This window comes from Aspergillus lentulus, assembly GCF_001445615.1.
Source record: "Aspergillus lentulus DNA, contig: Alt01, strain: IFM 54703, whole genome shotgun sequence".
NCBI lineage: Eukaryota > Fungi > Ascomycota > Eurotiomycetes > Eurotiales > Aspergillaceae > Aspergillus > Aspergillus lentulus.
In genome coordinates this window covers 2,553,410-2,574,422 of record NW_028322123.1, presented here as the reverse complement: position 1 = coordinate 2,574,422, position 21,013 = coordinate 2,553,410, and the positions used below count along the sequence as shown (strand labels likewise).

The 21,013-nt window shown below is 50.5% G+C and overlaps 8 protein-coding genes across 8 annotated transcripts; 4 read left to right on the top strand and 4 right to left on the bottom strand.

Annotated features, from left to right (window-relative positions):
* Nucleotides 1-151: 151 nt before the first annotated feature.
* On the top strand, nucleotides 152-1,058 carry pre4 (proteasome core particle subunit beta 7; the record flags this gene model as incomplete). The annotated part of the gene is made up of 3 exons (XM_033556281.1): nucleotides 152-181; nucleotides 240-387; nucleotides 454-1,058. The coding sequence occupies 3 exons, from the start codon at nucleotides 152-154 to the stop codon at nucleotides 1,056-1,058; spliced, it is 783 nt and encodes a 260-aa protein (XP_033412172.1).
* A 202-nt stretch (nucleotides 1,059-1,260) lies between these two features.
* On the bottom strand, nucleotides 1,261-2,393 carry ALT_0810 (fumarylacetoacetate hydrolase family protein; the record flags this gene model as incomplete). Its single annotated transcript, XM_033556280.1, has 3 exons — nucleotides 1,261-1,393; nucleotides 1,479-2,200; nucleotides 2,379-2,393. The coding sequence occupies 3 exons, from the start codon at nucleotides 2,391-2,393 to the stop codon at nucleotides 1,261-1,263; spliced, it is 870 nt and encodes a 289-aa protein (XP_033412171.1).
* Nucleotides 2,394-3,954: 1,561 nt separating this feature from the next.
* Nucleotides 3,955-4,536, top strand: ALT_0809 (Hsp20/alpha crystallin family protein; the record flags this gene model as incomplete). Its single annotated transcript, XM_033556279.1, has 1 exon — nucleotides 3,955-4,536. One exon carries the CDS (start codon nucleotides 3,955-3,957, stop codon nucleotides 4,534-4,536), a length of 582 nt encoding a protein of 193 aa, XP_033412170.1.
* Nucleotides 4,537-6,138: 1,602 nt separating this feature from the next.
* Nucleotides 6,139-8,349, bottom strand: ALT_0808 (uncharacterized protein; the record flags this gene model as incomplete). The annotated part of the gene is made up of 1 exon (XM_033556278.2): nucleotides 6,139-8,349. One exon carries the CDS (start codon nucleotides 8,347-8,349, stop codon nucleotides 6,139-6,141), a length of 2,211 nt encoding a protein of 736 aa, XP_033412169.2.
* A 3,684-nt stretch (nucleotides 8,350-12,033) lies between these two features.
* On the bottom strand, nucleotides 12,034-12,731 carry ALT_0807 (U2 snRNP complex subunit MSL1; the record flags this gene model as incomplete). Its single annotated transcript, XM_033556276.1, has 3 exons — nucleotides 12,034-12,330; nucleotides 12,388-12,601; nucleotides 12,658-12,731. 3 exons carry the CDS (start codon nucleotides 12,729-12,731, stop codon nucleotides 12,034-12,036), a joined length of 585 nt encoding a protein of 194 aa, XP_033412167.1.
* Nucleotides 12,732-13,057: 326 nt separating this feature from the next.
* Nucleotides 13,058-14,346, top strand: ALT_0806 (WD40 repeat domain-containing protein; the record flags this gene model as incomplete). The annotated part of the gene is made up of 4 exons (XM_033556275.2): nucleotides 13,058-13,280; nucleotides 13,350-13,936; nucleotides 13,994-14,234; nucleotides 14,306-14,346. The coding sequence occupies 4 exons, from the start codon at nucleotides 13,058-13,060 to the stop codon at nucleotides 14,344-14,346; spliced, it is 1,092 nt and encodes a 363-aa protein (XP_033412166.1).
* A 459-nt stretch (nucleotides 14,347-14,805) lies between these two features.
* Nucleotides 14,806-16,248, top strand: ALT_0805 (lipase family protein; the record flags this gene model as incomplete). The annotated part of the gene is made up of 3 exons (XM_033556274.2): nucleotides 14,806-14,862; nucleotides 14,911-15,210; nucleotides 15,280-16,248. 3 exons carry the CDS (start codon nucleotides 14,806-14,808, stop codon nucleotides 16,246-16,248), a joined length of 1,326 nt encoding a protein of 441 aa, XP_033412165.2.
* A 550-nt stretch (nucleotides 16,249-16,798) lies between these two features.
* ALT_0804 (WW domain protein) lies at nucleotides 16,799-20,552 on the bottom strand (the record flags this gene model as incomplete). The annotated part of the gene is made up of 2 exons (XM_089599041.1): nucleotides 16,799-18,008; nucleotides 18,064-20,552. The coding sequence occupies 2 exons, from the start codon at nucleotides 20,550-20,552 to the stop codon at nucleotides 16,799-16,801; spliced, it is 3,699 nt and encodes a 1,232-aa protein (XP_089456705.1).
* Nucleotides 20,553-21,013: the final 461 nt, after the last annotated feature.

The following is a 21,013-nucleotide window of genomic DNA, read 5'->3' as shown; positions in this document are numbered from 1 at the left end:
CATCATCGCATTCCTAATAACTGTCTAATCTAACCGCCTTGCTCCTGCCAAATAAGCTGTGCACTTCTTCTCGCTCCAATTTTTCATTCATTTCACCTTATCTGGATTTAGCTCGCATCCCTCGACGAACCGCTCAAGTGCAGCTTTCATCATGAATCATTTTCCTGAAGCCTGGGGCCGAGTGAGTGCCCCATTCCCCCAGTTCTTATTGTAGTACTAATAAGTCTCCTTCTCTAAAGCCAAGGAACGATGTATACGGTCCCTACAATCCGTCATATCTTCAGACTTCTGGCCCCAAGTCACATACTCAGTCTCCCGCTGTGACGGGCACGTCGGTAGTAGCGGTCAAGTTCAATGGAGGAGTTGCAATCGCCGCCGATAACTTGGGTACGTAAAAGGGGTGATCTCCTTTGCGGCACACACACACAACTGACCAGAAGAACCTGTAAATAGCATCATATGGCTCTCTTGCTCGATTCTCGGACGTCAAGCGTCTACGTGTATTCGGTGAATCTGCCGTCATCGGATTCAGTGGTGACGTGTCTGATATGCAGCATATCGACCGCCTTTTGGAGTCGATTGATATCCGGGAGAATTACTCAACCCATGGAAACACGCTGAATGCGAAAAATCTCCATACCTACTTGTCCAAGGTTTTCTACAAGCGACGTTCGGAGTTCAACCCACTGTGGAATCAAGTCCTTGTTGCTGGGTTCGACGGTAACAACCAGCCTTTCTTGAGCTCTGCAGACTTGCTCGGAACAACATTTTCAGCGCCACACCTTGCTACTGGATTCGGTGCCCATCTCGCTATTCCGATTCTGCGTCGACTGTTTCCCGAGGAAAGGCCTGTTGAAGAAATTACCAAGGAAGAGGCGGTGAATGCGTTGAAAGAGTGTCTCAAAGTTTTATGGTACAGAGATGCACGGAGTCTCGACAAATTCTCGTTGGCAGTGATTACCAAGGAAGGAGTGGAGATGCATGAGGACCAGAAGATTGAGAAGCAGAGCTGGGCATTCGCCGAGTCCATCAGGGGATACGGAGCTCAGGTTAACTGATCTTCGGACGGGAGTCCGTCGCTCGAGGCTCACTGGAGTGATAGAGTTGATAAGAGGATGACGCTACGATGAGGGCCTAGCATCCTGGACGATCTCTGAGAAACACTGATGATATCTAACATTTCACTTATGCTATTCACTCAGCTTTGCAGGTCAATTACAGATCTGTCGTAATCGAAGCCTACAGGAACATGGTTATCCTTTAAAGCTTAGCAGAGAGCCTGTCAAAGACAACTTGGTTCACGCATGATCCCACCCCTTCAAGAGACACTTCAACCTGATCACCGTCTTTCAGCCACAGGGCGGGCTTTCGGCCCATGCCCACCCCCTGCGGTCTGTAATTAGGCAACGAGTTAGCCTTTCCTCGATTAAATAGTGTATCATGGATGGGGGTAATGATATGGTAAGGCCAAAACTCACGTTCCAGTGAAGATCAGGTCCCCCGGTAACAGGGTGGTGCCTTGAGACAAAAATGCCACAACCTTCGCAACACTGAAAATCATGTCCCTAGTAGAGGAAGACTGAACGACCTGGCCATTGAGCCTCGTCGAGATATGAAGTGCGTTGGGATCACGGATCAACCGCGAGGACACGATGCCTGGTCCAAACGGCGCCCAACCATCAAACCCTTTCCCAAGACCCCATTGACCGCCCCCTCGCTTGATCTGCCAATCTCTGTGAGAGACATCATTACCCACGGCGTAGCCCAGCACGTAGTCTAGAGCCCGGCTCTCAGGGACATCTTTGGCTTCCTTGCCAATGACGATAACGAGTTCGCATTCATAATCGAGACCTTCGCCTTCTTGCGCCATAGTAGATATCGGAATGTCATCTCTGGGGCCCGCGATGGACGTGACTGGTTTGTAGAATAGAACGGGATATTTTGGGATGGGGAGGTTGGACTCTCTTGCATGTTGCTCATAGTTCAAACCCAGGCAGCGGACCGTCCTAATATCTTTCCTGGCCAGAGGCGCAAGAAGCATCTTAACCTCGGAGACCTGGTCGGTGACATAGTGCTGACCGAAGATGTCACCCTGGATCACCTTTGCCTTGGTCACTTTGGAAAGGTCGCTGACGCCTGCCGGGAGAATGGCATCACCGTAGTAAACATGGCCGTCTTTGGCCAAGAATCGAATGAGTCGCTGTCCGGAGAATAGCGAAATGGATAAGCATTGAACGACTATTCAGTACTACTTCGGGAGTGGGATATTATGAAATAAGGGAAGCCATTCTTGTCCTGCCAGTGAGGTGAAGGGGAAAAAAGGCTGGTCTTCGTGTGTAGCCGTAAGACAGTATAGATGACAAATGCGCCATACTTACAGAAAACGTAGACATGTTGACGTCTTCAATTGCTCATCAGAACCGGGTGTATCAATTGGATGTTGTAGATAGGCGGGTATATAGATACACTTGGCATACAGAGTATGTAAATGAATATTTACGAAGTGGGATAGTTGGTCTTATGGACTATCTACGATTGGGATATATATACTCTGTGCCTGGTTTCTCGGCCGGAACAAGAGCTACTGCAGTAGCCGCTTCCCCTGTCCTCAGACCGGCGGAATCCAGATTGTAGACTAGATCGTTGTTAGACATTCGGATTTGCACTCTGTAATATTATGTGTGGTCGTTGGTAATGTTAGTGGACTGCAATTCACCCACCAATTTCACGTTTCCCTGCCTGTCTGGCCGCGTCTCTTCGAGTATTACTCCAGTGTGAGGGCTATCTGTGTCTTGTGTTCCGAGGCGTATTCAAGGGAATATGGAGATGCTAAGCTTTCGGAACTATCTACGGGGCCAATGGCCGCTTGGCCATCAAAACCAAGTTCTCAAGAACAACCAACATTCATGACTCGACTTCGTTCGAACACCAGACTAGGACCTTCCGTACTGAGAAGTTTTCCAGGAAACATATAATACGCCATCCAAACTGATGGCCCGCCTATCAGGTCTTCAGAGGGAGGTCCTGTCTCTCTATAGAAAGTGTCTGAGAGAAATCAGGAAAAAGCCTTCAGTGAGTCTCCTCTTTAAAGCACAATTTCTATGACTGAGTGACTAGGCTACATGATGAACTTGTCAATATAGCATTCATTTGGCTGATTGAACCGATACTGTAGGAAACAAGGAGCAATTTCAAAGCGTACACAAGGTATAACAGAAAGAAAGTCTAGCAGTGTGTTTGACAGACATCTTGAAATGCACGCACCACTCCTTCAATAAATCCGCTAACTCCCCAACAGAGCAGAGTTTCGAAAGAACATGTCTGTCAGCAAGAAGGATTTTAGTGCGATAGAATATCTACTGCGCAAAGGGAACAGGCAGCTTGAGATGTATTCATCCCCTGGTATCCGAAACATCCGGTAATCGCGGCGCGCGTTCAGCCATGAAGAGCTTGCGATCACCAACGGCAGAGGCATTAATCTCTGCCGCTATCCTCAAAGCAAGCTACCAACGACCATGACCACGCAACTGTACGATCGGCGTCATTGGATTAGGACAGCCTGTGCCAATGCATCGAATCTCGTGACGATCACGTGACTCATCCGAATGTGGAAGGTTCTCGCATCTTCCGAGGCAATGAAATTCATCTCGAAGCCTCGAGAGGCATCTTGAGAATTCGAGTCGTCGCGTCGAACAGCCAAGCGATGCCGGTGTCTTCTAGATGCCCATTACTTCTCGACAATATGGAGATACCAGTGCTTTCTAGAATAACATTCGACCATTATAATAACCACTCAAAGCCCGTTGAATGTAGAACATCAGATTACAGACAAACATTTATTGAACACAAAGCAAGATACTAAATACATCCTTCAAGCTACCTTCGTTGTCGCTCTTAGCCAGCAGCTGCATTTTTGCGAAACCACATACACTACTTTCCCTCATACTACCAAACATGGCATTCCCACGCTTTTCAACCGACCTGGCTCCCTTGTTCCAGCTGTTGGATGACTATGACACCCATCGTACCTATCGCCCAAAGAGCAAGGTCACACCTGTCCGGACATTCGCACCCAAGTTCGATGTGGGCGAGTTCCCAGATGGATATCGTCTCGACGGAGAACTTCCCGGCGTCAACCAGAGCGACATCGAAATTGAGTTCAGTGATCCACAGACTCTTGTGATCAAGGGTCATGTAGAACGCAACTACGACAACACCGCTACCGAGACCGGGGACGACAGCTCATCCACCAAGTCCCGTCAACCTACAGTTGAAGACGAGACTGAAGAGGGCAATGCCTCGTCTGCTATCGCATCGCCGGCTAAGCCAGCTGAGCAGACTGTTACAAATTCACAAACTCAGACAAACTACAAACTCTGGGTCTCTGAGCGCTCAATTGGCGAATTCCAACGAACCTTCGCCTTCCCAACCAGAGTCGACCAAGATGCCGTCAAAGCAAGTCTGAGAAACGGAATCCTCTCAATAGTTGTTCCAAAGGAGGCGGCGCCCAAGTTGAAGAAAATCCGCGTCGAGTGAAACAGACGGTTAATCGGCGACAGCTTTACGTTCACGGTTTTCTCATGACATGTTTCCTGCTTTAAATGCGCTGACATGTTTCCTGCTTTGAATGCGCATGTACTCGTCCGACGTCTTTGGCTGGCCTAACGACGATATGCACTGATTGATGTTTTCTCGATTTTGTCTTCTGCACAATGCAGACGCATCAAGGCTGGCGTGGGGTTTCATCTTGCAACACTACTTAATGTCCTGAATGAATAATAGCTATGGTATCTTCATAATTATACGAATGAATATTCTTGATCAACTATTGTCCAGTAGGCACATGCTATAGTAAAGTAACTATGAGATCTAGCTCTTCTAAGATATAAATATAACACCAGCCAATCTTGCACATTCAGTCTATCTCGCTCACTAAGTTACATACTCAAACTTGGTTCGAGGATTGCGAATGGCGCGACCGCTGTGCTTGAGAAAGTAGAGGTTACGAGATCCCACCGACAACAAACAGTGCAGATCTATGCATATTAGGTATCAAGAAGTCATGGCTTGTTCTTTGTACCAACACCAGGAAATTTGCTCACTGGGTTCTAGAAGCTATGTACGTCATGAGGATACGTAACACTCACCTAACCTATCCACGGCCTGCAGTAGAAGGCATTAGCAACTGCTACCGTGGTCATGGTCATGTCCAGGGGGTTCTGCATCATCGTATTCTACGCGTGTGCATGTGTCGGTCAATTGACGATGTACATGTACCAATATGCGCGAGTGTCGAGTGCTGGGTTTAATGCCCAGATGTTCCTTCGACCTGCAATGCATGAACACTGTATACAAATGCGTTGCTGCGGGATTCAGATAGATCCAAAGCGATCCTCGTAATCATTCCGTAAATACATTACAGGGACCATCAACAGATTATCTCCGTCTTTAAGATCATTTAGTCTTGGGGCGCTCGGTTTTCGCAAACTTTGACTCTGGATTTGGATTTGCATGTTGCTTCTGTAAATCCACCCACACTAATCATACATCAATCAACTTATTTTATGTATTGTTGACATTGGGAACAAACGCTTCACCGTCATATTGTGCGTTGACGCAAGAAGTTCCACATGAATCCGGGTATCTCAAAGATTTCAGGCCATGGATGGTTCATCGGCCGTTGTGACGCTTCAGGGTAGCGGTTCTTGGTGCCTTGCATCTTGGCAGAGACGAATAACTTTCGGAAGAGAAAGAGAAAAAAGAAAGGAAAGAAAATGAAAAAAGTGTAAAGACAGTCTTGAGAGGAAGAAAGAAAAACAGATTTTCGCCCAACGCCACTAGACCTTGATCCAGTGATGTCAAACGATCAAGCAAATGCAACGCAGGATATGACCGGGAACAAACGTTCAAAAAGGAGAAAAGACCGTGGAAACACCGTATGCCCACCAGGATACCAAACTCCGTGAGGAAATCAATAAAGACATAAACGTGTAATGCTGGCGTACGACATGGGAGCCGAGGAACGAAAGATGTCTAGAGATCGCCCATTGAAAGTTGAATGAGCCAAAAAGAAATTCATGAAATGAAAGAGATATAAGAGAAAGATGTATCGAGTGAAGCGCACATAATATAACCAAATCAAGTGAAAATGAACGGGGATGTTGCCAGGTAGATGTCCGAACGTTTCTGGGCGAGCGGTTTCACCATCACCAGTCTTCGGTGCTGAAGCTCCATGCCCCGGCTTTGGCCTGGACTGCGTGTGGGTTCTGATGCGGTGACACTGCGGTCTTGGTGTGCTGAGCTCCTGAAAGTGTCTGAAGTAGGAGACACAGGCAAAGGCGGGGCCTCGATGCCCGGTCGTTGCGACCATATCCTGGCCCCTGCCTTTCTTTTTGGGCCCGTAGCTCGAGTGCCTGCGGATCTGGAGCCCCTATCATGGGCGAAGTTACTTTCAGATGCTGACCTTAGTAGCCTGTTGCTCGGGAATCTGAGGTCGTCAACGACCTCCTTTGTGTGGTCCAATTCGGAGTGGCCGGATAGATCACGCGGGTCACTGGACTGGGCAGTGTGTTCTCTATCTCGAACACCCCTTGCCGCTCTCAGGTGGGAGTGTTCTATCTGATGTATCGATGAGTGAGACGTGCGGTTGACAATCGGCTCAATGTTGCGCAACTGCGCACAGTAATGAGTTCGAAAGTAGGTGCGATTGGGATTCTGTGGAACTGAGTACGACGAGCTTCTACTACGGCGATAAGACGATGTTTCTTGAGGTTCATGGCACATTGTACTTGTACTCGCTTCTGCCATCAAACTCGTCCTGTGGCCTTGAAGGCTCACATGGCGGCGCATTACAAGCTGATTGCCCGGCTCCTCTCGAATTCGGGAAGTCTTCGCGGTATCCCCAAGAGCGAAAGGGTGATAGTCTGGAGAATGTCTTCTTGATGCTTGGGAGTCGACAGAGGCTCGAGAACGACCATCCTGCAGAGACCGAACCGAGGTTGCAGAACTGTAGCCGCTATCTGCTTTTCTGTGGAGTCTCGATGATCTCATTGTGCCGGGTTTCTCTGTGGCAGTCGGCATCGCTTGGTGGTCAAAAATTTCCCCATCGTCCGGAACTGATATGCCCTCATCGTCTATTTCCTTAGAGAACAGATACGGGTCTTGACCGTGAGGATAAATATTTATAGGCGACTTCTCGAATGAGAAAGGACTGGCGGGAAAGTCATCAAATTTCTTCGAGTCTGACAGCGACGGGATTCTCAACAATGACGCAAGCGGCTTCTTGACGGGTTGCCCTTCTGATGCATCTTGTAGACACTCTTCCACTACTCGACGGACAGAGTGCAAGGTGGCGTTTTCTGGCGATTCCGAGTTAGGACTCGCGTTTGCATTGTTTTGACCTACATCTCGGTTGCGCCATGATGCTGCTGACTGCAGAGCATTCGCGTCCGGTTCAGTGGTCGGACTTCGCGCCTCATCTAATCGAGATCGTTCACTTGGGCTCGGTGATCCATTTACAACCCGCAGCGATCCGAGCTTGAGGTTACCCAGATGCGTGTACTCTGAATCGCTCGGAGTAGGTGGGCGGACCTGGGTAGGAGATTGCGTACAGACGACATCCTGATCTCTAAGTTGAGAGTCCACATGACTGAAAGAACGTTCATATCCCGGGTCGATCGACGGTGGGAGTCTTCCGATGGTGGCCCCTTTCACAGATCGTCTTGTGGCAACTCCAGGTTTCGTGAGGAGGGATCTTCGGCGCATCAAGGAAAACCCTTGATTGTCCACCATGAAATGCGTGTTGGACGAGGCCGCCTCTTCAAAGGCTCGATCATGCATGCAATCTTTGGCTTTTCCCGGAAGTGTGTGCATTGAATAGGACCTAGTTGGGTGCACAGATTGGACGTATGGCAAATGGTGGTAACTATGCAGTGTTGCTGGTCGCAAAAGGGCCTGTCTAGAAGGTCGAGCAGAGGTTCGCCTGCTCAAAGAGATCGGCGAACCCAAGTCCGTGCATGGGGACTGAGGAGACGACTCGTCTGTTTCCTCAAAGACGACACAGCTTTCGTTGACCTCGTTCGCAAGACCCCACGGGCCTTCAGAATGAGGAGGACGAGACGGAAACGACTGCGACCGCTGCGCGCGATGATCATGAACCGATGGACTAACAGGGATCGTGGTGCCAGTCCATGGGTTCTGCCAGGGAAGGGCATCGATAGTGACCGCTGAAGCTTGACAAGGCGAGATCGGGTTCGTAGGGCTTATCGTTGCATTTTTTGTCGGAGGTTTAGAGAGACGGTTGGAGCGACGACGCTCATCTCTGCTCTGAACGGAGTGGGAGCTTCCCATGACTTGGTGAATGAGATGGAAGCAGTTCTGGCTGGGAATGACTTCCCAGGCTCAAATATGCCGTGTGAGGGACATGAATTGTCCAAGCAAAAACTTAAAATACCAAGACAGATGTTCCAGGGAGCTTGGCCCGCAGGTAACTATAGTCCTATACCTGTTTTCGGAGATTATCAAACCGTTATGTTGTAATTGTGACAGCAAATCAATATAACGGGAGTTTGGCGCCGATCGGCCCTGATCTTCAGGAGTCCAGGACCTGGAATGAACAAGAAACGCGGACAGAACGGCCAGCCCAGCTGGGTGTTCTGGACCAGATTTGAGAGTTTCCTGTCGCAGAGATGTGGCCAGTGAAAGTGCGAAACTATGAGGAGGACAAAAGGTCCTCGATCTCTCTTCTTGCAAGCGCGCGACGTCAGGGAGACTGCCTTGAAACTGGCGTACACCCGACGAGACAATGCTAGGCCCACTGCGATCGAAAGATCGCCGTATTAGTTCCGCTGTCAAAGAAACAACGATGATGGAAGGAAGTGACCAATCAAGGACAGAAGCCGAGCTGTCTGGAGCTTGGGATATAAAGGCAGGTTCATGCGGCAAAGCATAGGCAGGACCAATACAACAGGATTGGAAACCAAGGTATTCGAATAGAAGATAGAAGGTCAAACAACGAAGGTCAGAGAAGGGTATCACTCATAACAACGACAATACGACGAAGGACAATCAATCAAGAATTAAGCCCGAACTTTCTCCTGAAGAAACAAAAGGGAAATAAACAAGAAGGGGTCAGTGGGGGAAATATTAAGATCCATCGTTGAGCTAGAGAAGGGAAATGAGACGTGCTGCCATGAGCCAGAAAGCTGCAAAGAATACACAAGCATGACGAATGCGTTTGTACAGCGGCAGGAATAATAGGCAGTGTAGTATCCTACTAGACAGGAAAGGTACCTTGGCCCATACCTTACCATTGGTAAGGTTAAGTGGTAGCAAGTAATCTTGCAGTTGCAGGCCGTCTGTCGAGAGAGACACCAGATGGATCGACAGTCAACGTTGGCTCTTGGCAGCAAGCGGACCCACCGGACAAGGACATTGACATTGACATTGTATGATCGTATCATCCATTCATTCTACTAATCCGATTCATTTTAGAAAAGGAAATGCCAATCTACGGTGCATGGGGAAAAAACATCGGTCACTTAGGTGAGGTAGCTTCAACGGAGACAAGAAGACGACATCGTCATCGCCGAACACGGACAAAGAAAGTACCTTCTTACAATTTTTCCACCTTGTTACTTAGTAATTTAATGTAACCATGCATAAGCTGATAGCTAATGATTATCTAGGGTATTAGTTTTCCTGAATCAAGCTCGAAACCAGTGGGAAACATAGCAAGGTACTGGCTACTGACTGGTTGGTTATTACCAAAGGTACTCCATAGTACTCTCCTCCTATCTCATGTTTTCGCACCATCGAACCATGAATCCCGTGCAACAGCATTCGTTACTTAGATAGGCTAGCTCAAGACCAACCTTGGAAGTAGGAAATTGGAACAGTGGGAGTAACTGGACTTGGGAAATTGCGCTGTTATCTATTCTTCTATGGCTTTCTACATTTTGCTGATTGATTGGTAAGTATAGTTAAGCTAGAAACGGACATTGGAGAGCGTGGTCTAGACAATTGGCTGTCAGTTAGTTCATTTAGGCCTTGACTGCTGCTACTAACGTACTCTGTAGATAGTTAGGTGGTGTGGCGGTGGGGAAACTCTGAAAACCGAAAGAAGATCGAAGGTTGTCGCAAACAGCATCTGCAAAGTGAAACAGCCGCCGACTCAACCACGACTCTCAGAAACATACATGATAGATCGAGCTCTGATCCCCAATCTCCACTGTCATTGGATAAGTGTTACGTAGAATCGTGCTTAAAGGATCTCAGACGCAAGGCGGCACTCTGAGGTACCTTTACTATGGGACCCTGTGTGCTGGATGTCTCGGATCATAAGGATGATTCTAGACGAGATCAGATTTGTGGGTAGTTCTAAGATCTCGATTCCATAATACCATTGTTATATTCATAATCCAATTATCAACTTTGGATCCCCAGTACTGCGTGGTTCAAAATTATTTTCCTCCTCGACCCACTGCTCGCTGCGCATCATTTATTCTATGCTATCCGCGCTTCTCTCTTCTACGACAAATGCTTTTTACGACGACAAAATATATTGTTTAACCCTGAACCGTTATATGAACCATCACCACTGCTAAATATCTAGATACTGCATACACAGCAGAAGGAGCATCACCACGGCGTACAGACCCTCTCTGCCTACGGTTCGGAAGCTTTCCGTATCCGGACGTTGTGTTTTGAACTCTTCTGGGACGGGGACGGTCAAATGCATACCTGCCACACAGCTGCCCAAGGACTTCTGCAAACAGCAACCTATCCTTGATCAATGCTGGGCTAGAGTTCTGAACGCGTCGTCGGGAGTCTGGATTGACAGTGGCAACTGAGTCGGTGTACAGTGCGTCTGCATTCTGCACTGCAACGCAAGAGCTTCTGCAATCGCTTTTTGTCGGCTACCGAGGACTCTGCCTACCTTAGCTACCTACTTATCCAGCTTCGCCTACACCGCGTCTCTGCTGACCGTGCAGTCGAATGACGTCTCCGTCCAGCCAGGGCCCCCTTTCGGCCTTTCCCTCGCTAACTCCAGAGGAATTCGCCTGCGCCTGTCGCGCCTTCCTGAGTCGAGTTCATGATCTGGCCAGAGATCCAGTTCATGTACATTGGTCCTCCGTTAGGCTTGTGCAAAAGGTAAGAACTTACTCTCGAGAGGCCTCTCCTTCGAGCGGTCAGTACCCTGGACCGTGAGGCTAGACTTTCTGATGTCATATTTTCATCCTTTGCTTTGTCGACCTTCTAGACTACTGGCGCTATTCTCAAAATTTCGCGAAGCATTGAACACCTCGCCAGCGAACACATTGACGACATAACGCCAGAACTGGGCGAGTCTCAAGAACCAAATTTGTGCGAAGATGATCCTGTTCGTGGAGAATGTGCTCCTATGTACACCTGCACTATGATCTGACAGCCAACACCAGGAAACTCTGATTCGAACAATCCAGACGAGTCCTGGATTACATGTAGATTATGATATCCTTCTCTCCCCCGTATACCGCGTCCCCGTCCTATATTTCCTGTTACGGCGCGATGGACATCCACAGTCGCTAGGGATAGACGCTGTCTACCACCTTCTGGTACCGGACCAGTACAAAAAGGAACTGAAAAGTGTGGGTGTCATGGGTGGCATTAGTGTTGGCGTAGGTGCATGTGCTTTTATTGTTTCTTTCGCATATCAGACCGTTGTGGAGCTCACACTTCGTAGTATCATCCCGAATCTGGCGTTCCGGCATTCTTCGTTCACCCTTGCAACACCGCAGATGCGATGATGCGTATCGCAGGGTGGCGAAAGATCACTGCCGAAACGTATCTCCTCATCTGGCTTGGGCTGGTAGGCAATTGCGTTGGTCTTCGACTGCCGTGTGAAATTTTCGCAACAGATACACAAGAACCTTTCCCGGAGTTAAATCAGGAGGATTGTGAAGCAAACGATGCTTCGAGAAGACTTTAGCGCTGCCTCCTACTACTGATCCCTCTCTTTCTGAACCGGGGATAGCCGCAATTGACCATGCGCTCTTAATCTTCGTCTGACGAGGCTTCCATTGGCACGTCACTGTCCTCGTCCATCGGCGCCTCTTCTTCATCACTTTCTTCCTCACGAGGCCGCTTAGTTCCATGAGCTGCCTGGGCCTCGCCGTTGACCTGCCCCGCGGGTTTCGGGGGCAGTGCTGTGGATCCAGGCGGACCGCTGAATATCGATTTCTGGAGATCTGTGGAAGCACCTGTAGCTTGGGTAGCAGTAGTTGTGGGGACGTTGTAGGTCCCACGTAGCCTGGCGATCACATCCGACGTGCCCTTGGCATAGACAATTTTCTGAAATTACACCGCGTTAACACCAATGGCGAGACCGTTGAATCAAAAAGCACCTACCATTTCTTTCCCGAAGAATTCGAAACCCTGTAACGCGCGCATAGCTTGTGTGCTAGCCTGGACATCCTTGAACACAATATGCGCTTGACCGCGCATTTTCTCATTTTTCATGGCCACGACGTCCAAGACAGTACCGTAGGTGGAGAAAAGAGTGTAGAGCGATAACCGTAAGTCGTACTTCCGGAGTTTGTCTGGGAGATTGGTACAATATAGCCTGATTTTCTGTCAGTCAATTCCAATTAGCAGTAGGAGCAAGGCAGGGAGACTGACGTTTGGTTCGGTACGCCAGCAGGCACAGAGTTGTTCTGATTGCCACCGCGTACGGAGGCCACTCTTGCAGACATGACTTAAAGAGACAGGATGTGACCGAGATACTGAGACTTAATGAGTAGAGGCGTGCGAAAAAATCGAATAGCTTATGTAGTTACTGTTGAACGCGTTCCAATGCATGAACACTATTCGCCCATCTTTTGCTGTGTGGACGTCCTTAGCTCCTTTGATCATGTGATGCGTTACCTAATCGCTCCGCCCGCTTCATTCGTCATCTCCCCCTGGTCCCGCATAGCCATTCGAGGTTGTTGCTCCCTCTACATAGATTACCCCGTACCCAACGCTCCAAATAATCATCGTTCTCGCATGACAGTAGAGAGATCCTCCTGTCGTTCATACTATGTCTGCACCTGAGGTCCATCATTTGTTTCACAGTCCAATTGCGGATCATTCCTTCTCAAGCGATAAGAGCACCTTGGCCGTTGCACGGGAGAACAATGTGGAGCTTTATCAGCGAACAGGCAACAAGTTCTCCTTGACCGATGAACTCAAGGGACATGAAAAGACCGTGACAAGTGTTGATATTGCTCCCAATAGTGGCCGTATCGTCACTTGTTCTCAAGGTACCCTGTCCTTCACAAATGCGCACCCATCCTGACCTCCACACCAGCTAACCTACCCCTCGCGTATAGATCGTAATGCTTATGTTTGGGAACAAACCCCGACGGGTTGGAAGCCGACTCTAGTTCTTCTCCGGATCAACAGAGCTGCAACTTTTGTGCGTTGGTCCCCATCAGAGCAGAAATTCGCCGTTGGCTCGGGAGCCCGCGTCATTGCCGTCTGCTACTTCGAAGAGGAGAACGACTGGTGGATTTCAAAGCACCTGAAGAAGCCCATTCGGAGCACCATCACTACTCTCGCGTGGCATCCAAACTCCGTTCTGCTGGCCGCGGGTTCGACGGACTCTCATGCACGGGTTTTCTCCAGTTTCATCAAAGGTATCGACACGCGCCCCGAGCCAAGCGCATGGGGAGAACGTCTTCCGTTCAACACAGTCTGCGGGGAGTTCCTCAACGACTCGGCTGGATGGATCCATGCTGTGTGCTTCTCCCCTAGTGGAAACGCTCTAGCTTTCACTGGTCATGACAGCAGTGTCACTGTTGTGTATCCCAGTGCCCCCGAACAACCTCCTAGGGCCATGTTGAACATCACCACACGCCTCTTGCCGTTCACTAGCCTGATTTGGAACGGGGAAAACGAGATTATTGCCGCCGGACATGTGAGTACCTAATGACCTTTGTAGTAGTGCGGAGTCTACCGTGCTGACCGTCGCTAGGATTGCGAGCCATTCCGCTTCAGCGGCGATGAGAGCGGGTGGAAGCTGGCAGGTGCTATCGAGAGCAAGACGGGAGCCGGAGCTGGCAGTGTGCGGGACGAGTCGGCCCTCAATATGTTCCGCCAGATGGATCTCAAGGGACAGACTCACGCGGACACACAGCTTAAGACGATCCATCAGAACACCATCAACACGATTAGGATGTATGAAGAGACGGGCGGTGCGGTCCGCCAGTTTAGCAGTAAGTTATACATGCTCCATTATGAGGCACTCGCCTTATCGGAGAGGGTATCACTAACGGCTGCGTGCTAGCGAGCGGAGTTGATGGTCGTGTCGTGGTCTGGACCATCTAGATGTCCGCCCACACTTACCTACTTCTTCAACAACGCAGTCGACGTTGTTCTGAAATGTCTATACTAGGGTCCGGCACTTGAATAGTTGGACATGGCTGATATAGACTCCGTTGAACAAGTTTGATATTCATAAGCAATCACCTATACTTCAATCACAGTAGACAAGCGACATGGACAGGCTTATCAGCCCGCAAGAAACATATGTAAATAGTCAAGGAGCATTATACAGCTACTGGAAATTGTACAAACAAAAGGACGATTTTCCTCTCCGCATTATTATCGTTGTTTGTTGTTTGTGATAGCCCAGAGAGGTAGTCATCAGGGACCAGTTGTACTGCAACCCGTACGTCATTGGACAGCTCCACTAACACAATTCGGGCAGTGGAGCCATGTGGATAACTGATATGGATGGGAGTCACCTGACTACCCCAGATTCTCGAAAAAACGTCACAAATCACGATGGCACATCACGAGCCCATTGTCACTATCTTCCTGGAAGCCCAAGGTCTGAACAAAGTGCCTGTTCCGCTGTTGATAGAGAGCACAGTCAATGATGTTCTCTAGCCCAAGAGACTGAGACTTATGGTATGGGGTTTTTCTTCAATCATGCTTCACAAGTATTGCCTGTTCTGTGTCACTATTTTCGCCTGCTTTTCCGGTCTCTTCGCTGTGAGCGTGGAAGGGGCAACATTCGGCAGGGATGATGAAGGGCAACGACAGCAGATATCTGAGGAACTCTTCGAATCACTCGAAGAGCTCTCACGTCTCGTCGATGTCTCGTACTGCGTTGGGACCACTAAAATTCGGAAACCATTTAATTGTCTCAGTCATTGTAGCGAATTCCAGGGCTTCGAACTGGTCACCGTATGTTGAATGACTCTCACCTTACATTTGGCCTTTCTGTTCAAGCTTGATCGCTTACATCATCTCCAGACTTGGAATACCGGCCCCTTCCTCTCCGATTCCTGTGGCTACATAGCCCTCTCCCACGGACCATCCCCGAAGCGCATCATCGTTGCCTTCCGCGGTACTTACTCGATCGCTAACACAATCATCGATCTATCCGCCTATCCTCAGGCCTATGTACCGTATCATCCTGAGGATGGAAAGATGTCCGGCCATTTACGCTGTCTGAACTGCACGGTCCATGCAGGTTTTTTGGCCTCTTGGAGTAACACTCGCGCCATAGTACTCGAGCACGTAGCTGCGGCAAGGGCCCGTTACCCGGATTACAGCTTGGTTTTGGTCGGCCACTCGCTTGGCGGCGCCGTCGCCGCCCTCGCCGGGGTCGAAATGCAACTGCGCGGGTGGGATCCACAAGTGACCACTTTTGGAGAGCCAAGGATCGGAAACAAGGCCTTTGTGGGGTTTCTGGATCGAATTTTTGATCTAGATGGCTTGGGAGCTGATGCCCAGGACTCAAGATTTCGAAGAGTCACACATGTCAACGATCCGGTGCCTCTACTCCCATTGCAAGAATGGGGTTACGAGATGCATGCGGGGGAGATATTTATCGCTAAGGTGGAGCTTTCACCTTTACCCCATGACATCAGACTATGCCAGGGCGACAACGATGCTCGATGCATTGCAGGAGCGGACGGAGCTGTGGGGTTGGTGCTGAAGGAGTTGGATGATATCCCTTTGACCAAGCAACCTCTATCGAAACGAGTCCAATCGCCCCATCAGGCCTTTTTGGCAGATAGAGTACTTCATAGTAGTGCAGATGCCGATGTTACTGATCATGAGCAACTACAGACGCCATTCAGCCTGCCTTGGCATCTCATCCCCTCCAGGTACCGACTGTGGGAGCTGTTCTTCGCACATCGCGACTATTTCTGGCGGCTTGGGCTTTGTGTACCAGGCGGTGATCCAACTGGCAAGATATCTGACATTCAGAACTAGGGCTTCATGATCACACAGGTCCGGTGATTCGCGATATACGATTGAAGCTAGATATTCGAGAAGTGATACCCTTTGCCTTCCCCACTTGCTCCTTTCTTCTCAGTGTGACTGTAATCACTTGGATATGCTATTTAGCGACCTAATAAAATTTTGCCTACCACTTTCGAACGAGAATCCGTCTGAAGCTAGCCCAGCCGAATCTTGCGACATCACTTTCTAGACGTAGAGAGATGCCGATTATGGAGCGAATCTAGCTCCCATTGGCTCGCGCAATGGACCAGACATGCTCAATGTTGGTTATCTGCGTGAAGTAGCTCACCAGAGAGACGAAAGGAACCCAAAGAAGAAGAGAAGAAGAACCCATGACGGATTCAAAACTTGACGTGAGGCAATCTAAGCTCGTCGCTATGAACACATAATATATATCAAGAACAGGCCAAACAACGATGAGATTAGGAGAAAGAAAAGTCATGCTCATCACATAACACAGACCGGGGAAGGAAAAAACTCAACGAACGCTCACGACAGGGCATTGCATGACAAACTGACATCATTTCCCATGCTCCAGGCTTGGGACAATGACGGGCCCATACTTGACTACATTCCCGTAGGTGCCGTCACCCTGAACCATAAAGTCGACGGCGAGATTAAGCTTGCCGCTGCCATGGGGCATGTTCTGACCGTACATGGTGTTCACAACCTCGGGGTCGTAGGCGACGATGGCCACATAGTTGCGCCGACCCATAAGTTTGCGATATTCGCGTGTTTGGCCCGTGACGTCCGTCTGGAAGATCTCCATCATGTCTTCCTTGGTATCTGTGGGTTGCGACGGGGTGGAGCGGTGGCCGTTCGCGGGAACGTATAGGGGCTTGTGGCTGCTGTGGAGGAGCTTGATGATGTACGAGGGGGGAGGGCTGTTGACAACGGCTGAGGAGATTATCTGGTACATGGTCTTGTGGTCCTGTGGGTGGGCTGGATCGTGCACTAGGCCCGCACCGCAGACGTTCACGGCACCGGAAAGGAAGGTCATTCGCAGGGACTTCTGGTGGGCGATGCCTTGAAGTGTGCGAATGAGATATGTCCGTTCGAGATCCTGTATTGTCGCATTAGCATTCCAGGTATTGAGCATGACAGTCGAACTCAATGCACAAACCTTGGATTCATGCGTCCATTGATCCCGCAATTCATCGAGCAGATCAAACTCCCCAAAGGGACTTAGTATCCCACCCATGAGACCACTCTTACCCACGGCTCGCTTGACCGAGTCGAAACCAGAGCCGACCATATCTTTGGCGCCAACCACGCCGGCCACAGAGCTCGTGACTTTGCCCAGCACGTTGTACGCCCCCGTGACGGCCCTTTTCCCCGTGGCAACAGTATGTGCGATGTGCTCGGCAGTCTCTAACCGGGGGTAGATGATGGGGACCGACAACATCCATATACAGTGCTGCACCGAAGGAGGTAACATGGCGACCTTAGGGAAAATGCCCTGATACGTCGGTCCAGCTATGACTTGGTGCGGGTTTCGTTCCGACCTACAATCGGCGCCAACGACGACAACAGCTGGCCCTAAATACTTGACGAAATGCCAACCCGTCCCCGTGATGGTGAAAAGATCTATGTCGGTGTTGACGTTTCGCAAGATCTCCAGCGTCGTATGGTGTTGGAAGAGCAGATACATCTCAATACCAATGCGCCCGACGTTCTTGAACATGTTTGAGAATTGCATATGCTCAGGGTACGAGCCGAACCCATCAAAGCTGGCAAAGTCAGTTGCTCCTCCTTCACAAGAGGACAAGGTGGGGCAATACTCACATATCATGGTCATCAATCTGGCAGACGTACGGAACCTGAGCAAACGATTCCCTCAGATAAGGCTGGTCAAAATGACTGGTGTAATAATGGAAATAAGCATGAGAAACATCCTCCTCATGCGCTGCCGTCCACGGCGCATTTTTGCGAGCTTCTTTTCCACTAATCGCAAGCCACTGCTTCAGGGATGGAATCTCCTTCCACATTCGATCCGCGTAAATCTGGCCACCACAGCACAGCTGCGCATGAAAGCCCCCGATCTCATTATGTTTCTGCATGATGTCCTTCCACATGAAACCGATTCCTCCCAGACGGGACCTCTCATTTGCATTTACGTTTAGCGAGAAGTCGTTGCCGGAAGTGGCGACGAAGCGCCAGTTCGTCTCGTACCGACCAGCCACGAGGAACTCGTACCGAGTGCACCCAAGGTGCGATGTAATGGCATACGTCCACTTGGCGGGACCGGACTCCTCCATCCGCAAGTCAACCTCGTACTTGTAAAACGTCCAGCGCTGGTGCACGGCAATGCTCATTGGCTTGAGCTGCCGGGGATTGGGCGACAGATCGACGCTCTGATGGATGTGAATGGTCGGCGGCTGGGCAGCGTCGGTGACCAGCAGAATAGAGCCCAGCCAGATACCGCGCTCGAGATCCATGTTCGTGTACCGGAGATAGGGTCCGAAGTAAACACCGTTGGTTGGAGCAACTTTATACAGATCAACCCCACTGCTCGGAGGGGGCCCGCTGAAACCAGCCACTACGGGTGATTGCAGACTCTCATAGCCGGGCGCTAGACCAGGCGTAAGAGGTATGCCGGGAGAGGCCAGTGGCTTTCCAAAAGCTGAAAAACCGGGGGAGGCAAGAGGATGACTACTGTACACGCTGCCGACCGGTGACAACGGAGTTTCGTTCAGGTTCAAAGGAGTCGGTCCCTTGGGAAATTCCCACTGGGTCGACTGAGTTGGGAGGTGGATATAATAGTACTGTCCTGAATTAGGGTCCAGATGGGCTATCCATCCTTCTGGGAGCGGCGGCGGAGAGGCTGGAGGAACCGTCGATGAGCTGGGCAAGGAAGCGGCTGGTGCATTCTGCACAGGGGTAGACTGGCGCCCGGCCGAAGTACCATTCAGTGGTGATAAACCTGCCGGGGACTGCTGCCGGGGTTCGTTGGCAAACGCCGGATGGTCTTGGGGCGAGACTGTTGGAGCAACAGGCGCAGCAGCAGCAGCAGTGGTAGGAGCCATAGTTGCGGGATGGCTTGCTGCAAGAGCTGGCTGGCCCATCGAAGCCGACAAACGCTGCTTTTCATTTGGATAGCCTTGGGGAGCGGCAGATCCAGATACGCTCGAGTACGCAGGAGGAGGCGAGGAACTAATACGCATCCTTTCAAGGTCTTGCTCCAGTGCGTTGGGCGGAATCCTCGGCGGCTGTTGGCCCTGAGCAGCGGAATGAGGCGGCGTTGCGACGGGTTGAGGTGGAGGAGGTTGATAGGAACTGGCCGGTGGATTCGGTGATCGTGATCCGACGGCCTCAGCGCCCTGGTAAACTGTGGGTGGACCATGTGGTTGAGACCCCGGCTGCTCTGTTGGAGTCCACGGCCGTTGAGTGGGAAGCTGGTGCTGCTGGGTTCTAGGTAATTGACCGACGTATGGTTCTGCTCTTCGCTGGGCGGCAGCACTTTGCGCATGCAATCCTGCCAGTGTCGAGGTGCCCGCAATGCCGGAAGCTGCATACCGGGCCTCAATATCCGATCCAGGTTGTTGGCCAGGGCCGACGACGGGAGTTTCCGGGGGTGGAGGCGATCCCCTCTGGGCACGGGTCGTCGAATTGGATGCGGTCGAGCTGATTCGATTGATCGTGCTGCTAGGAGGTTGTAGACTCTGCGACGCCCCTACGCTCGTAGAGACAGCAGATGGAGTCGATGGTTGAGGCGGCGGCCAATACTGCTGCTGATAATCCAGATATGCATTACTTTCTTCCCGCTGAATACCATCCGACGATTGGGCCGAAGACGCTGGAACGCGCTGATATTTCCGGGCAAACAAGGCTTCTCTATCTGGCGCATCTGGACCCGGCGATTCTGGTAACGGTTTGGGAGCGGTATTGCCCCGTCTTTCGGCCAACGTAGCTGGCTTGGGCTCGCGACCGTCCCGCGGCCGGAGAGCTGCCGGGTACTCCGAGGGTCTCGTTGCGCTGGAGCCTGCCGGCATCGAGGACAAGTTATTTACGGGTGAAATAGGGGACCCATGTCTGCCAGATTCACCAGTCGTCGGACTCGATCCGGTGGAACCAGACGAGCTGCGCATCTGGCCCAGTCTGGGCCGGTCATCAGGGTATGGAAGCGGCGCAGAGCCCTGGGATGCTGGTGAAGGTGTATCTCTTTTGCTGATGCGTAACGGCTCTACCACAGGAGACTCTGCCGGCGGTCGACTCGAGGAATTGAGAAACAGTTCCCCCTCAGGGTTACCCTGATGGATACTGTTGGGGTTCATGGCAGCGATAAATCACCAATGCTCAGTTTCGTGCTAGTGACTGGAATATGACAAGTCAAAAAGGAAGACAACGACGACAGAGCGCAGGAAAGGAGAAGAAAGAATGCAAAGCCAGAATATCCCTTTTTCTTACCGATTGCGACCGTGAATAGGAGTAAGTATGGGCTGAAATCACGCTGCCTAGTGGCGCAGGCGCGATAGAAAGCGAGACCGATGAGGGGTAACAAGAGCAGACAGGGGGATGCGGGGGAAACAGAGAAGAGGTATTCTTCAGGCAGCTCGCTTCGAGTCGAGGAAGAGAAATGAAGGGAGACACTCCGGACGACTTGCAGAATTATCATTAACGACGAGACCGCACTGCTTTCAGGCTTGCCTGATGCTTTCTGGTCCTCTCGTACGGTCGTACCTATGCTCGGTGCTAGTCGTGGAGTAGCCGCCGGACAAGACATTTAGAGTGCCAG